General features: G+C 42.1%; 1 protein-coding gene across 1 annotated transcript in view; it reads left to right on the forward strand.

The window, feature by feature from the left end:
- The first annotated feature begins 963 nt into the window (after positions 1-963).
- Positions 964-13,678, forward strand: part of LATS2 (large tumor suppressor kinase 2) — a 51,815-nt gene continuing 39,100 nt past the window's right edge. Inside the window, exons 1-2 of the mRNA XM_074569458.1 lie at positions 964-1,180; positions 5,567-6,146. Coding sequence (XP_074425559.1) covers positions 5,808-6,146 — 339 coding nt within the window. The 5' untranslated portion in view covers positions 964-1,180; positions 5,567-5,807. The remainder of the gene's footprint in view (positions 1,181-5,566; positions 6,147-13,678) is intronic.

Consider the following 13,678-nt stretch of genomic DNA (forward strand, 5'->3'; position numbering starts at 1 on the left):
TGAAGTATTATTTCAGGACTGCAGGCTTCTTCCACGTTAATGATCGAAAGATATATGCATATATATATGAAAGCTTACTTTCTTATTGCTCTTACTCTCTATTAGTATTCCCTAGTTATAGCTAGTGTGCTTATTTCTCATGCTGAGGGGTCAGAGCCAGCCTCCCAGATCCAAACATTGCTGTATTTGAGTGTGTGAGGATTATTTGTCTTTAATAATTGTCTTTATTGAAGACCATAGAGATATCTAAAATCAGAATATTCCTGCTTTCATGAAAAACAGGCTCAGATCCAGGCAGCTCCATCTGTAACGAGGTCAAACACGAGCTTTGCACCCAAAAACGCTTTGCAGCTTGGGTCTGCATTTTTGTTCCAGATGTGAATTCCCTGTCTGCTCTCTTCCAGCACCTTGTAGCTCTCTTGACACAATAAAATACATAAAAAATAAGTAACTCCCCTCAAAAAAAACCAAAGCAAACAAGAAACCAAAGAAAAGCCAAAATAGGTGTTGATAGCCCTACCACTTTGTGTGTAGTTCCAGTTCAACGTGGAAGGAACACTAATAAAAGCTTATCACCACAAATAAAAGATTTTCACCACAAAACTCACGGTGAAAATGGGGTTTGGGGCAACCGGCAAGCAGGCAGGCACCTCCAACGTGCCTACCTCAGCCCTTTTCACCTCAGCAAGCAGGAGGCCACGCCGCTCCCCTCACCACTTCAGCCACCCTCTCCCCGAAAACCCAGCAGGGGGGTGTGTGTGTGGGGGGGGTGTGTGTGGGTGTATGAGGGGAAAGAGTGTCAAGAGTGTCCAAACTGCCCGTGAACCTAAGGAAGGGCGCCCTCCGGTCCCCTCGGGGTGCGACGACCGTTAACGGCCCTTCCCGCCCTGCCGCCCCAGAAGCCCCGCCCACCGCTGGTATGCGCCGGGAGGGGCGGGGGGGGAGTGGAATGACGCGGGCGCCGCGGAGGTCACGTGACGCTGACTGGAATGCCAACAATGTAGCGAATGTCCCGACTGCGCCCCGCCACACTCGGCGCCCGGGGACGGCCGAAGAAGCCGTGGGGGGGTGGGCCAGGGAAAAAGATGGAGACCGGCCCGCCACCACCGGGTCGCCGCCGCCGCCCTTGAGCTGTTCCGTGACGGGGAGGCGAGTCGGCGGCGCTGGGCGCCCTGAGGAGGTGAGCGAAAAGGGGGGGGCTGGGGGGGGCGCCGCGCTTCCCCCACTCCCCCGCAGCTGCTGTTCCCTGAGGGGAAAAATCGTGTGGAGGAGGGTGGGGGGCGCGGAGGAGGGTCGGGAGTGAGCGTCCCGTTTGTGTGTCCCCCTTCCCGGGGGCAGCCTCGGCCTCTTGCCCGCACCCTCCGACATTTTCCGGACACCCGTGTGACAGCCCAGCCCTGCAGAGGCGGGGGTCCCACCCGCTTGAGGCCCTCGGCCGGGCAGCCCGGCTTTTCGCCCCCGCGCCACCGCCGCGGGGACCGGCTCCGCGGTGCCCCAGCAGGTCAGAGCTGCTGGTAAACGGCCGGAGTTTATTTTGGGAGCTTTCTGCCTGCCAAAGGAGTGGGTTTGGGGCTGGGGGAGAAGGAGTTGGGGCGCTCGCTTTACGCGAGGGTGCACCCGGCCGCACACGGGGGTTGGAGGCAAAGGGTCTGGGCCAGGCGCCGCCGCGGGGGGATGTCTCTGAAGGCGAGGGCCAGGGGGAGCCGAGCGGGGGCATCCAGAGCCGGCCAGGTCCCATCTGGCAGCGGCGGGGGCCCTGCCGTTCCCAGTCAGCTGAAGGTCACTGCCAAAATTCAGCACTTCGCCACCCTCTCTCCTGCCTCGTGAGTGGTGTGCGTGTTGAAATACCCCCTTCCCCGGCAAAGGCACTGGCGCAAATGACGCAAAAAAAAAAGGTTACTTGGAGTGCCCAGGCTCTGCGGTCTATTATTGCTGGTCTTCCGTGGATGGGGAAGGTGAGCTGTTTCCCACAGCGCTGGATTGGGCCAGTGCTTATGGTTGGCAGTGGGACGCAGGCACGGAGTTACTTTTGGAGTTTTATTAGCATGAGGAAGGAGAGGAGGACTGATTTTTGGCAAAAGTCCTCACTTCAGTTCTTTAAACTTTCGCCATGTGCCCCACTTAGAAAGAGAAGTATGGTTTGTATAATAATGAAACTCCTGAAACGCTCCATCCCACCTGCCCACCCCTCTGACAATCTTAGTCTCTAGTACAGAGTGGACAGCCCCTGCTTCCATGAATTTGAGATCCAAAAAAACCCAAAACAATGCCTGTAAATTGAGGGAGGGAAGGCAATTGTAGCTGTTCCTTAAGACTTTACTCCTTCCTTATGCAGTGATCACTAGTTCAGCTTGCCACAGTGCCTGTATGGTTATAGACAGGGAAACAGCCTGCGGTTTGGGACTTAGCTCTTAAAGCACAACTTCTTGCCTGTGTCCCAGCTCTACAGAGCCACTAGCACATGCAGCCTGTTGGTGAATGAAGAAACAGGAGAGTGAAGAGCTAGTGCTGCTGGGTCGATAGACATCAGCATATAATTTCAGTGTTGTTGGTTGTTTGCTGCCAGAGCAGCAATTAGTTGTATTTCTCAAATGAAGAAAAAGAATCAGTTATTCAAAAATTGTTTTCACTTGATGCAATTAAAGTACTGCTGCACTTATTTGACATATTATATCTTCAGAATAATGGACAGGCTTCTAATTAGTGCAGAATGTATAACATTTTGGAAAAAAGCTTAGGATTGTTTAGTCAGAATGGTTTGAAGCTCAAAAATAATTCTGAAAAATCATTTCTCATGATGGCAGGAAGGCTATGATACATTCATGCTATAGGCAAGGTGCAGATTAGAAGGATTTGGAGTTATCCAGATCCAGATGTACAGTCAGAAATGAAACAGTTAGACACACTATGTATCTTTTAAAGCATCAACCCTTTTTATTTTTTGCTAAAACTGCAAATCACAGGAAGATTTTAAAAAGCAGGCAGGTTGTCTTTCTTTGTAAATCATCTGTAATATTTAGTGTTCTGATTTCTCCGCTTATTTTACATATGTAGTTAAAAAATCCTTCTGCAAAATATGAAACACTTTTACAGCTCCAGTACTTACTGTCATTGCTGGTCTCATTCATGCTGTCTAAACGATCAATGTTTCTTTCTCCTTTAGCAGTATTGTAAATGTAAGCTGAGGAAGTTGCCAGCTGGCTTGACCTAGCATTATTAGGCTCGAGCTCAGGCTAAAGGTCACAAAAGTTCTTTATGTGAAGCATGTGTGCAAGTGGGAAAGCAGTCCTTTGCTGCAAAAAGGTGGGGGGATTGCGAGCATTTCCAGCATGTCCCAGGCCTGAGGACTGGCACAGGGACTGAAAAGGAAGAACAACCCAGATTCCTAAACTCGGCCATATGGTGCCTGCTGCTGTCAGGAAAAGAAAGACAGTTATAGTCCAATTAATTGCTCTGTTTCTTTTAAGCACTAGCTGTTATGATGTAATCCTAAAAAGGCTGCAATACTGTTGTTGGGGTTTTTTAACAAGGCTATGTGTTATCTTTTGCTATATTCTGTCTAAGTAGAAAAAATTCTGTTCTTGGGATCCTTCAGTTGCTTTTGTCTTCATTGAGAACAATGAAAACTTGATCTGTTATTGACTAATAGCTGATTTGTTGTTTGTGGAAATATCAAAATCTAGATGAGCAGCTTTAGCACTTCCCTTAGAACAAGTGACAAACCCGGTCCAATGTGCATGTGGGCATTTATATCACTCTTAGTCCTGTAGGAGTTAGGGTTGCAGGATATCCTTAGAGAGTACCGAGTGGAGGAGCTCAAGACCTCAAATGTGTTATAGGTATCTTAGTTAACTGAGGATTTAAATCTTAGCAAAAGAGGTTGACACGGATTAATCTCAGTTAATCTGTGCTTCTGCATTTCAAACTGGTGAACCATCATAGAGAGTCTGAGGTCTGACTTCACTGTTGCATTTCAGTCCGTGGTTGTAGAGGAAAGCTTGAGGTGGACTCTGTACTAATGAGGAAGTGGTGATGGGCTTCAGAGGTGAATGTGTCCAGATTCTCTTGGCCTTCGCAGTAGTAAGCTGTTTACTTGGCAGTGAGAAGTGATGGTAAATGTATGGAAGTGGTTGTTTTGTTAGGAAATAATACAGCTATCACAGGAAGAGTTGTTGCAATGAGTTGAGTTTTAGTATGACCATGTGAAAATAAAAAAAAAAACCCAACAACCAAACAAAACAACAAATCCAGTCAACTTCTGAGTGACCAAGAGAAACGTACTGTGTGTTAGCATCTTCTGTATTTGCGATTTGAAAACAACTGAACAAAATCCTAACCTTCCCAGCAAAATCCTAATCTTCCCACCATCCAGGAGTCACTTTGCAAGTGCTAATAGCAGCAGCAGAAGCAAGTGTGCATAAGCAGCATCAATAGCGAGATGACATTTCTGATTAAGCTGTATTTTTAATCCTCTTCCAAATGCACCATTATTTAATATTTCTATTATGATGTGTGGAATAATTACTAAAATGATGAAAAATGCAGCATTTTTCACACATTAAGGAAAGGTATAAAATCAAAAAGTTTCTAGGGTAGAATACAACCGCAGCGGGTATGCGAAGAATCCACTACATCTGTGATTCCCTGTACAATATTGCTACTTTGCCTCTTAACGCAACATGATGATGCCACAAAGACTTAGTTAAGGTAGTATTCTTGTTGTAACTTCATGCTACACGGAGATTGCAAGTTGCACAGTAGCTCAGCTGTGCTGCATAGTTCTCTGCTACATGTCATAAGAGGTGCATAAAGCTGTCTCAAAGTCTCTTCTTTTTTCTGCGTTGAGGTGCTAACTGAGCTGATTTGGCCTCTTCTGCTGCTGCTGAGTGGCTCCATCTACCTCTCTTTTCTCTTTCTTACCTATAAGGCACAGATAATGAAATATCATTTACCCTCTCCTCTTCCCCCCCCTTCCAGTTCTGAGGAAGTATTCTTACCTTCAGGCTTTGCTAAGATATTCATGTGGAAAGGCAAAATATCTTGTGTTTCTGTTATTCACTTTGTTATTGAAATACTAGGAGTTGCTATGGTTAGAGTCATCAATATTTCCATTATAAATCTTTTTCATAAACTTCTGAAACTGAGCTCAGCTAGTGTAAAACAAACAAAATCTTAAGTGGGGAAAAACATTTCATGAGCATACTCTTCCCTAATTATGAAATAGGAGACCTTGTCCAGGATTTGGTTATGCAATTGGGTGGGAAACTTGCCGCAGTTAGGTACTGCGAAATTCTTAAACGTTGTAGTTTCTAAGGGTTTTATTTTCATTTATTTTGAAAATGGAACTTTAAAGAAAAATGGATTATTTATTGATTATGTTGAGAAAGCCTTTTGGAATCTTATTCTTGAAAGCAGATAAAGTGAAAATCATTAAAGGGAATCCAGCCATGACAGCTTAATAGGTTAAACTGATTCACTTTCACTTGATTAATTGTCATGCTGTCCCTTCAGAGGCATTTACAATATCACCTTAATTGCATGTACTTTCTATTTTCTTTTGTTTCAGACACTGTCAGTCTGCAAAATGATGATTCCAAGGATTTTCATTTTGTGTAGGAAATGTGAAGATCGTGAGCTGAAGTAAAACGTTGGCAGAAATTTCTTGAGAATTTTGCCTTTTCTTTTTCTCTTCGAAGGATTATGTTTACAAGAAATTGATACCATCAAGTGACACTTTTTCGAAATAAAGTAACTTAAAAAACCTAAGAATAAAGCTGTATTTATGCTCAGAGAAAACTGGATGAACAATGAGGCCAAAGACTTTTCCTGCTACGACATATTCTGGAAACAGCAGACAAAGGTTGCAAGAGATTCGAGAAGGTTTAAAGCAACCATCCAAATCTTCAGGTCAGGGGCTACCTATTGGACCAGGCAGTGAAACTTCTCTGGACCCTAAGATTTTAATAGGGAAGGATGCTGCAAGGCAGCAGCAGATGAGACAAACGCCTAAGTTTGGACCATATCAGAAAGCTCTGCGAGAAATTAGATATTCTTTGCTGCCTTTTGCTAATGAGTCAAGCACTACAACAGCTGTTGAAGTAAATAGGCAGATGCTCCAGGAACTGGTGAATGCAGGTTGTGATCAGGTACGTATGAGTTTGGAGGGGGGATTGTCACTGCCTTCAAAACATATTTATACTCGGGACTGAAGAAAGGGTTTTGATGGAAGTTACCAAGCTTGCCAGTTGAAAAAGGCACCAATTTTTCTGGCGGTCGTGTTGCTGTATGACTAGCAGAGTAGATGGACTTGCTGTTGCGAGATGTGCCTAGTATGGGGTTAATTCATGTTAAAGACAGTCATGGTGACCTCTATTCTCTTTTATGTTTTCTCAGTTGGTGTAGAAGGTTGAATAGGGTAGCTTGTGGGGTTTTTTTTTCCTCTTCTTTTTTTTTTTCCCCCCTCATTTTTTCCCCTTTTCTTTTTTCTCGTCAATACCTTAACAAGCCTTAGCTATGAGCAATAGGGTGGAATTTTGTCTAGCACATTTAAGCTCAGTTCACTGTCAGAAGCAACTAGAAGAAATGACAGAGACAGCATAGGGTCTTTGAAGAAGCTCACTTGCTGTTTGCCAGAAGCAGGTGGAACTGGCTAGATGTTCAGCACCAGCAGTGGTTGGGTGCACACCTTTTCTACCTCACCTTCTCTGCTTCTATCAGGAGGTGGTAGCCCTGTCTCAGGTAAGGGACTTGGCACAGAGATGCTTGCTTTTATCATCCCAAGATTGACACTAGAATGTATTCTTAATTCAAAAACTATTCACCTGGTGCAGAACATGGTCTTTTTGTGTTAAGCTGCATTTGTCTTGCACGTGCTTCCCGCGTTGATATTGACTTTCACCTCTGTCCAGGAATAGTTCAAATTTTTTTCTTTTTAGAGATGAAGGGCTGTTTTGGGTTCAGATCCTCATTGTTGTAGAAACTTCTTTCCTGTGGGATCAAATGGCAGTTGTTGACAAGCTGAAACATTTCCATTTATAGTCCTTGATATAAATTGGAGTGATTTAAAACCAAAGTGCTTTCAGTGGCATTTCCTTGATTTCAAAACTTAACCTCTATTCACTCATGGCACAGTGTTAGTTTCTTGACTCTCCTAAACTGTATTCAGAATCAGTATAACAACGCTACCATCAGGCATTATTATAAACAGTCTGCATTTCTTTGGAACTATATAGACATTAATTAGTGCTGTTTCTGTTCCAAAGAGTTTATGCTATGTGAGACGATCAGGGCTAGAGTAGATTGTGGATCCAATGAGAAGTGCTGCAGTACAACTAAACACTTCCTAGTCCAGTGAACCAAGATACTGTACTGAATTACTTAACTGGAGGAACCAAGGATTTTCTCTGATCTTAAGCATGCCATGAAAACACAGTGTTTTTTAGAACACTACCCTCTAAATTTCTCTAGCTGTTTAGGATGAGAACACTCCCTGTGCATACGAGCCAAGGTTAAATGAGCACAGCTGGATTCTGGATTGGAAATGCGCATTTGGTAGGTTACATAGGCAAATCGTTCACACACAGAACAGGCTTGTTGGACTGAAATCTTGGAAAGTACTTTGAGCCCACTACAGCACAGAACTGTTAAGCCAATGTATAAAACAGAAATACCTGAGCACCTGTTAAAATGTCTTGGTATTAAAGGCGGTATAATGCACTAATATGTACAGTTTTTAATATCTTTAATTATTTTGACTTCAACATTCATACAATGGTATTGCTTCTTATAGAGGACTGAGAATGAGCCCAGTTCTGACTCTGATGTGGAGATTTTCGCTACCTCCTTAAATTTGGCTGCACGCTTTTGGTTGGTGGTTTGTTGTGTTTTTTTTTTTTTTCCCTTCATTGGTCATGATCCTTCCATCCTCACATTTAGTTTTTCTCCCTAGCTGTGACTTGTTGCCTGGAGACAACATTATTGGGCTTATCCCTTTGGTGTGTTTGGCATTTAAACCTAAGCATAAACAGGATCACATTTGGCTTAGAGTCCAGATAGGGGTTCCAAAACTGGAGTCTTGTGGCTAAAAATGCTGGGTTTCCTAATGTGGGTCCAGGCCATAGGAAGGTTGGCTGTCCTGGAGGGTTGTGAATGAATGGAGCTTCTTGAGATGGTGTGAATGGTATCTGGCCCTGGAGATGGCGTGGTGTAGGGTGACAGACTTTGTTACTACCTCTAGATTCTTCCTTTCCTCCTGGTGCCCGAGCTGTTTTGAATCAAATGCTGAACTGTTTCAGAGCATGAGGTGTAGGTGTAGCTGTCACAAGCTACCTTATCCCTGCTTGTGAATCAAAACTTTTAAATGCCTACCACACGAGCATCTTCTGTAGTCCTGTAGGCAGCTAGCAGATCCCTGATTTAACAGAGAAGTCAGCTTCAGTTCCTTTGGGGGTGGTTTCATTTACCTGTGGACAAAATGCCAGTGTGAGGTTGGGAAATGGGCATTGAACACCCCCCCAAATGCCAGGAGCAAGTGTTTAGAGGTTAAGGATTTCAGTCCATGAATAGCTAGCTAGTGGTCTACTTGAGCCTTCCCCTACAGCAAGCCTGCAGAGTACAAGATCTTACATCTCCTCATCCTGCTTCATAGTACGCTGATCAGCTCTTCAGTGGCTGCAAGTGTCCTGAAGTTAGCAGTTTGTCATAACAAGCTCTAATCATTGTGAAGGAATGAATAAGATGGCTGTAGCGCTATTCAGTTTGGTCTTATGTGAACACCATTTTCAAGTTGGATTTGGGCTGATGCTTTTTGGTGTTCTAAATGGAACACTGGAAAGTAAACCTAACCTAATCTGTTCTGGTGGACACCATGCAAGAATTGTGATTCTTCTTCAGTCTGTTTGTTAGGCCACAATAAGGATTTTTGGAAGGGTGACAGGGAGCAGTGACAATTCAGAAGGAAGGAGTATACATTTTAGAGTCTGGGGAAAGGGTACTTCTATTTATTACTCTTATTAGCTCCATTCATTTAGCATATCTGTAGCATGGTTAGACTTGTAACAATAACCTTTTTACGTACTATAAGAGATATTGCCTATTAGGTTTGTAGCTCCGTGTTCTGCCTGAGTGACTCTAAGGTTTAAGATTAAATTTAAATTGGTTTAATTAAATAAAAAGGAAACATAACATTTTATTACTTTATTCTTGCTCTATGAAAGACCCATACAGACAGGAAATTGGTTATAAGCTGATTGGTAAACTTCAGTATATAAAACGCAGTGTAATTCATGAAGTAAATACAAAATTTTTGTCTTTCAGTTACAGTCATCATAGGTGTTACATGTAAAAGCATATCTTTTTTAAAATTTACTAGAAAGTTGCCAATGTCCTTTTAAATGACCTCCATTCTTTCACAAAAATGTCGTTTTAGCCATTTGGCCCCCAAAACCTAGTGGGGAACTTTGTTGTTGACCTGAATCCAGGACTAAACACCTTTTCTTTTTTTTTTTTTTTAAAGAGATACAAAACAAAATTACACACATAATTAGTCATAGTTCTCAAACAAATGGAGTAACTTGTCTGTTTTTTGCATAAGTCATCTCTTCAACAGTAACTATTTAGCAAGTTTCAATCAAAAGTAATTAGTGCAGCATGAATTGTTTTGAAACTTGTAGAACGTGACTGCAAAAGGCTGGACCTGTTTTGTTGCAAAAGCTTGAAGCCAAAAGTACTGCTAATATACTGTTCTTTAGTAAATACAACTCCTTGGGCTTGGAAGCGTAACTTGCAGTCACCGTGGAGGGACAAGAGCGTGGAGCGTCTGTCCTGCAGGCTGGTAAACCGCTGGAATCACCTGGAGCAACTGGATGGCGTTTGGGGTGTGGTAGTAAATGCAGCTGCTGTTGTGGATTGAATTTTTCTAATGAATAGATGCAATTGAGCGTATGATCAGTGACATTCCAGCAACCTGAATGGGCTGTACTGTACTTACTGTACGTCCTTAGAGCATAAACAGCCACTGACATTGTAATTTAGAGTGGGCTGCAGCAGTTCTGGATGAACTGCGGAATGTTACACACTTGTCACTTTTTTTTTTTTCCCCCCTCAAGCAAACTTCTTTTCTTTGATCAAGGGTGCCTTTTCTGGGTGAAGATTTCTAGACATAGTTTGTTTGGGCAGCTATTTTTAAGAAAAAATTAGGTTTTGGGATTTTTTACAGGCTATGTACCTCCAGGAGCATGCATCATGTACTATACACTGAATGGCTAGAGTTTTGCTTTTAGGAAAATACCTGTTGCAATGTATGTATTAAGAGGAGTAGTATAAAAAGGTAGCTTGCCTTTAAGGTGAACAGCAGCAAACTTTGTAATAGCCCTGAGCAAATGGGGGAAGTAATTTCATAACGTTGGCCTGTCCCATAACAAGATTTTGTCTTTTGGGTAAACTTCGCTGGTGTTAAGAATTCTGCTTGCTCAGCTATGTACCAAAACATCAAGGATTAACATCTTGGTTGTCATCTGTGTGTTCTGGGTCCAGATTGTTTTGTTAATTAAAAATGGCAAAAGAATGATCTGCTATAAGATTGCCTAGATTATTCTGTGGGACACATGTTAAAGGCGGCAAGAGTCATTACAAGCTATGTTGCAGGCCAGGAGGAAATAAGTATTCTTGGGTTACAAGGAGAAAAAAGGGGTCTTCAAATGAGGGCACTCACTGCTGAATGCAGGAGAAGGATTTTATTTTAGCAACTGCTGTAAATTTCATAATTCAGGCCAGCAGTCTCTTGTGTGTTCGTTTGCCATCCTCATTTGAAGGTAAGTTGTTCACTCTGTCTTCTGATTGCTATCTGTGTTGAGAGCTTGTTTCATAACCTTTTTTCTATACTTTTTTTTCTTTTCTCTCTAACCTCCCTTTTTGGTTTCAACCTTTTTCCAATTTCTGAGAAGTTTCCAGTATCATCCAGTGTTCTTCCATCAAGGCATGTAAGGCAATGTGTTTTCCCACCAACACATTTGAAGTTAGCCCCTTAAATCATTTCAGTTTTTAGCTGCTTCAGAGAGTGAGTCATAGCTTTTCCAGGGGCTGAAGGCAAGAGGCGAGGACTACTCTTGAGCCAATACCTGCCAACACTTCTCTCTTCTATCCTGTTCCTCTCGTCTCCAGTCTTCCTATGTTGCCGTCACTTCTTGATGACACTGTCTTAGTGAATATACTTAAATCCTCTGTCATGATGCGGTTTCTGCAGTATATTTGGGAAGATGCTCTTGGATTTAGTCTGTAAGTGTGGCTTAGAGTATGTTCTTGTCCTGCAGAAGAAAGGAAAAGAATTTTGTGTTTTCCCTTTGATTTTCATAGTGGTAGAAATATTCCTTGGCAGTAGTAGGTGATTGCATGCACTCTTCCACATGACAAGATGTGGCTTCTTGGCAGCTGGGCAGTAATATGGCACTGACCAAGACTGCAGTATGTTTTAAACTCTGCCCTTTATTCTTGTTAGTCATCTTTTTTCTGTGGCAAACTATAGAATAAATTGCATCTTGGTAGTAGAATTATGATTGAAATGACAGAACAGGAATCAGATGCCAGACTTCAACTGCAGATAAGTGTGAATCTTGAGTTATGTTAAACTAATGCTTCCCTATTCTTCATGTCAGATAATCATTCTAGAAGCTCGGGAGCTAATATAAAGGTCTAAAATTTTATATTGCTGTAACAGGGGGCAGGATTAACTTGCGTTGGATACTTAAATTGTATTTATTAGAATTTAATTGCTAGGAGAAGGTTGAGCTATGGAATTTTTTTTTTTAATGAAAAAGGAAATGGCTTCATCACAGTCACTAAAAATTCTGCATAAGTCTTGACTTCAGTGTCTGAATAAAAAAGCCCTTGTGACCAAAAGTGAAGATTGCCATTATTATAACAGGAAGTTGATATCACAATAGTAGTAGGGTGTAACTGTTCCTTTTGCATTTTTTTTGTTGTTCTCAGCCTAAATCTCTGCTGTTCTTTGCAGCTTGTATCCGAGAGGAACCAATGTGATTTTATGCTGAGACTGCAAAATAGCATTTCTGCATGGGGGGGAGGGGGAGGTTGTGGGGTGGTTTTTTGATTATATTTGCTGGTTGTGTGTGTGTTTTTTCTTTCTCAAAAAAATGCAATGACGCTTTTAAAATTAGAGAGATTTTGGTAGAAGGACTGGATGCAAGTAAATAAAAGCTTATGTTAAAGATGCTAATAGAATATCGGTAGAATGCAAATAAAAATCCATGACTGCTTCTCATGTCATATGCAGGTATGTGCCATACTTGTGTGATTTTTTTTTTATTATTATTTTAAATCTTTTTTTTTTCTTCCCTAAAGCATGGCCAAATATACATGGAGTAATTTACAATGGCAGTCCTTTTTCTCACTTTTTTTTCTTGCTGTACACGCAGGAAAAAATAGTTTGCAAACAGTTTGAAATTAGTTGATCAGCAGAACTGAAACTAAGTTAACAGGAAGAAAAAAAAAAAGGTAATTTCATCTGTACCCTGTGTAGAAATACTAGTACTGTCACCAGGTACATGAGTTTATAGTAATTTAAATTACAAGAGTGTAGCCAGGCATTCAGTTGCATAATATAATCTGATAAATTGAAGGGAACTAAACTACTTTTTCTTCCATTTTATTTGTAAAATATCATTGCCAGATACTGTCGTATTTGCCCAAGGGCAGAATGAAGTTACTGTGACTGCATTTTCTGAAAGCATGGCAGTATTACAACTGTCTGTCTGTTTCCTGGAAGTATTCTAGATGCTGGCTGAATTCTTACCAGACCACTGTTAGAAGGAGAAACAGTGACCAGCATAGTCATGCCCAAGAGGTAGGGACTGAGCATCACACTGCTGTTGCTCTGAAGGTGAACATGCCACAAAGCACAGAAGTGGTGCTTTATGGTTGTGAGGTTCATCATGTCACTGTCAAGCAGACCACAGCTTGTTGGTGCTCCCTTGGGCACAGCATTCAAATCCTGCTCAGCAGCTGCTTTTGGTGGTGGTGACTCCTATAGAATGTCCATGTCCCGTGTGTGTTGTCTATGTATCCCCCCAACCTACCATAAATCAGGCTCCAGTACATATAGTGTTTGTTCTTTGGGTACTGGCTGTCTCTGTGACTTGCAAATGCATGTGTGCAATGCTATCTAAAGTAGACAAGGAGAGACAAGAAAGAGACCTTCATTATTTATCTTAATGAACAGCCAGGCAGGCCTGGGTTTTCCTTTATTTGATTTAGGAAATAATTCTGTCTAAATTGCAAGCTGCCTCACTGTGAATGTAGCTACTCTAGAGTAGATAGTTTACAATCAAGTACTGCTGGAACAAATGCAGTTCGCACTAGTAAAACCAAGGAGGGACAGACACGCTGTCTGTTTGCTTAAAGCTACAGATATTTGTGTTACTTTGGGCCTTATCCTTATATAAGTCATGTGTACAGCATGTGAAATACATTCAGCTTTTTTTACTGTTTCTGCTTATGTTCATAACCTAATTGTGAGTGTAGCTTAGATCTGGCACTTTTATGTTGCTTGCAGTGGAAAATGCTAGTCCTTATTTCTAGGTTTTCATCATTCCCTAGCTTTTTGGAAAAAAATAAAATTTAAAAATGCCTCCGATTCCCAAAATAGAGGCTGAAGGTGCTGTGG

The sequence above is a fragment of the Larus michahellis genome, chromosome 1, assembly GCF_964199755.1.
Source record: "Larus michahellis chromosome 1, bLarMic1.1, whole genome shotgun sequence".
Taxonomy (NCBI): domain Eukaryota; kingdom Metazoa; phylum Chordata; class Aves; order Charadriiformes; family Laridae; genus Larus; species Larus michahellis.